At 54.6% G+C, this 1,596-nt stretch overlaps 1 protein-coding gene across 5 annotated transcripts in view; it reads right to left on the bottom strand.

The window, feature by feature from the left end:
* Positions 1–1,363, bottom strand: part of CETP (cholesteryl ester transfer protein) — a 29,812-nt gene extending 28,449 nt beyond the window's left edge. For 3 of the 5 annotated variants that reach the window (XR_001886837.1, XM_017878818.1, XM_017878820.1), the window contains exons 1-2: positions 1,118–1,286; positions 105–219 (exon numbers count right to left, since the gene is read on the bottom strand). Coding sequence is in view for 4 of the 5 variants with exons in the window: in XM_017878818.1 (XP_017734307.1) it covers positions 105–219; positions 1,118–1,256 (254 nt within the window). In the remaining variant the exon portion in view is untranslated. Of the gene's footprint in view, positions 1–104; positions 220–510; positions 592–1,117 lie in introns of all 5 variants that reach the window. The other 2 variants (XM_017878821.1, XM_017878817.1) reach the window with 2 other exon arrangements.
* Positions 1,364–1,596: the final 233 nt, after the last annotated feature.

Below are 1,596 nucleotides of genomic sequence, written 5' to 3'. Positions count from 1 at the left end.
CCCCCGGCTCTGCTGACCTTCCTCCCTGTGGGCTGGGGGAAAGCCCCAGGCTGTTCCTCCCTCCTCCCTACCCCCAGCCTGGTCACACTTGAGGCCCGACTCACTTGTGCAACCCATACTTGACTTGGCCAAGGAGCATCATGGCCTTCTCGCCCGTGATATTTGGGTAGCTGGCTCGCTGGAAGGCGGTCTGGATCACCTTGGCAGTCTCTTGGTTCACTAGAGGGGAGGGCAGTGGCTGAGGGGTTGTAGGCCCGTGCCAAACCCCCTGCTCCCACCCCCAAGCGGCCTTGGCCATGACTCAGCCTCTCTGGGATGAGGCTTCCCAGCAGGCCTTAAAGCTGAGGCCTCCCTCTTGGTTTAAGGTCGATGGCAATTCTAGGGGACACAGAGAGCTCTGACCCTGACCCCAGCTAGTGATCCTGATCACACCCTAGCCTCTGGATCCTGACACATGGGAACCCCATGATCCCAGTCAAATGGCAGCCCTGAGCCCAGTCACACACTAACCTTAGTCTCACCCAGACGATGCTGTGACACTCTCTGTAGTCCTGGGGGTCTATCATCCTGGCTCTTGAACTTGGCGATATTCTATTTTAGAAATTGTATCATTTAGCCTCCCTATACCCTTATTGTATTGAGCAAGAGGCTGAGGCCCAGAGAGGGCAGGGGAGCTGGCCAAAGTCACACAACAGTCAGTGATGGAGCCTCTGTCACCTGAGCTCATGGCAACCCCTGACTCTGGCCATAGAGTGTCCCCAACACCAAATATACACCAACCTCCTAATCTTTACCCCCTAACTCAACCCCCTAACCTGGCTCAGATCTGAACCCTAACTCGAACCCCAGTGATTCTGAGTCTCAGACAAACAGAAATCCCTACACCTGGCTATTTGCAACCCAGCTAGGACCTTCTCACCAAAGAACTTGACCTTGAAGGTGAGGTCAGGAGAGGGTGAGGACAGCTCCACTCAGCCCACTCCCTCCCAGGGCACTCCTCTCTCTGGGCTAGTGTGGCAGCCAGCTTCAGAGCTGGCTTCAGACCACAGAGGCTCCTGGCATAGTGGGTGTCCGTGAAAAGACCCCTGGCAGGGCAGACAGATGCACTGATACTTACACACCAGGAGGGCAGGCTTGGTGATGCGGCACACAATGCCTGCCTTGTGTGAGGTACCTTTGGAGCAGGCGTGGACATTGCCCAGCAGGGCCAGGGTCAGGACGGTGGCAGCCAGCATGGTTATCAGGCAGTCGTGCATGAGTGGCCCGAGCCGTTCAGCCTGGAGCCTGTATATATATATATGTCCTCCCAGCCCCCACGGAACATGAGGCTCTTCCAGGCAGCAGGGTTTTCCTGGCCCCAGAGATTTACCTCCTTCCTGCCCAGCCCCGGCAGCCTCCTCTCGAGTTCAGAGCCAGACATTCGACAAGAGCACCCCAACTTCTCCTTGTCTCCCCTCAACCATCTGCACCATTTTTGCCATCCCTTATGTTATCTGGATAATTGCTTAATATGTTTCCATGAATTCATTTATTTTTTACTTGAATAAATATATCTAGGAATAAACTTTCTCTCTCAGTTGCCATAAATAGAGGCCA

Source organism: Rhinopithecus bieti, unplaced genomic scaffold (genome assembly GCF_001698545.2).
Source record: "Rhinopithecus bieti isolate Rb0 unplaced genomic scaffold, ASM169854v2 scaffold_11161, whole genome shotgun sequence".
Taxonomy (NCBI): Eukaryota; Metazoa; Chordata; class Mammalia; order Primates; family Cercopithecidae; genus Rhinopithecus; species Rhinopithecus bieti.
The sequence above is the reverse complement of the archived record's forward strand: the minus strand, read 5'-3'. Positions and strand labels throughout refer to the sequence as shown.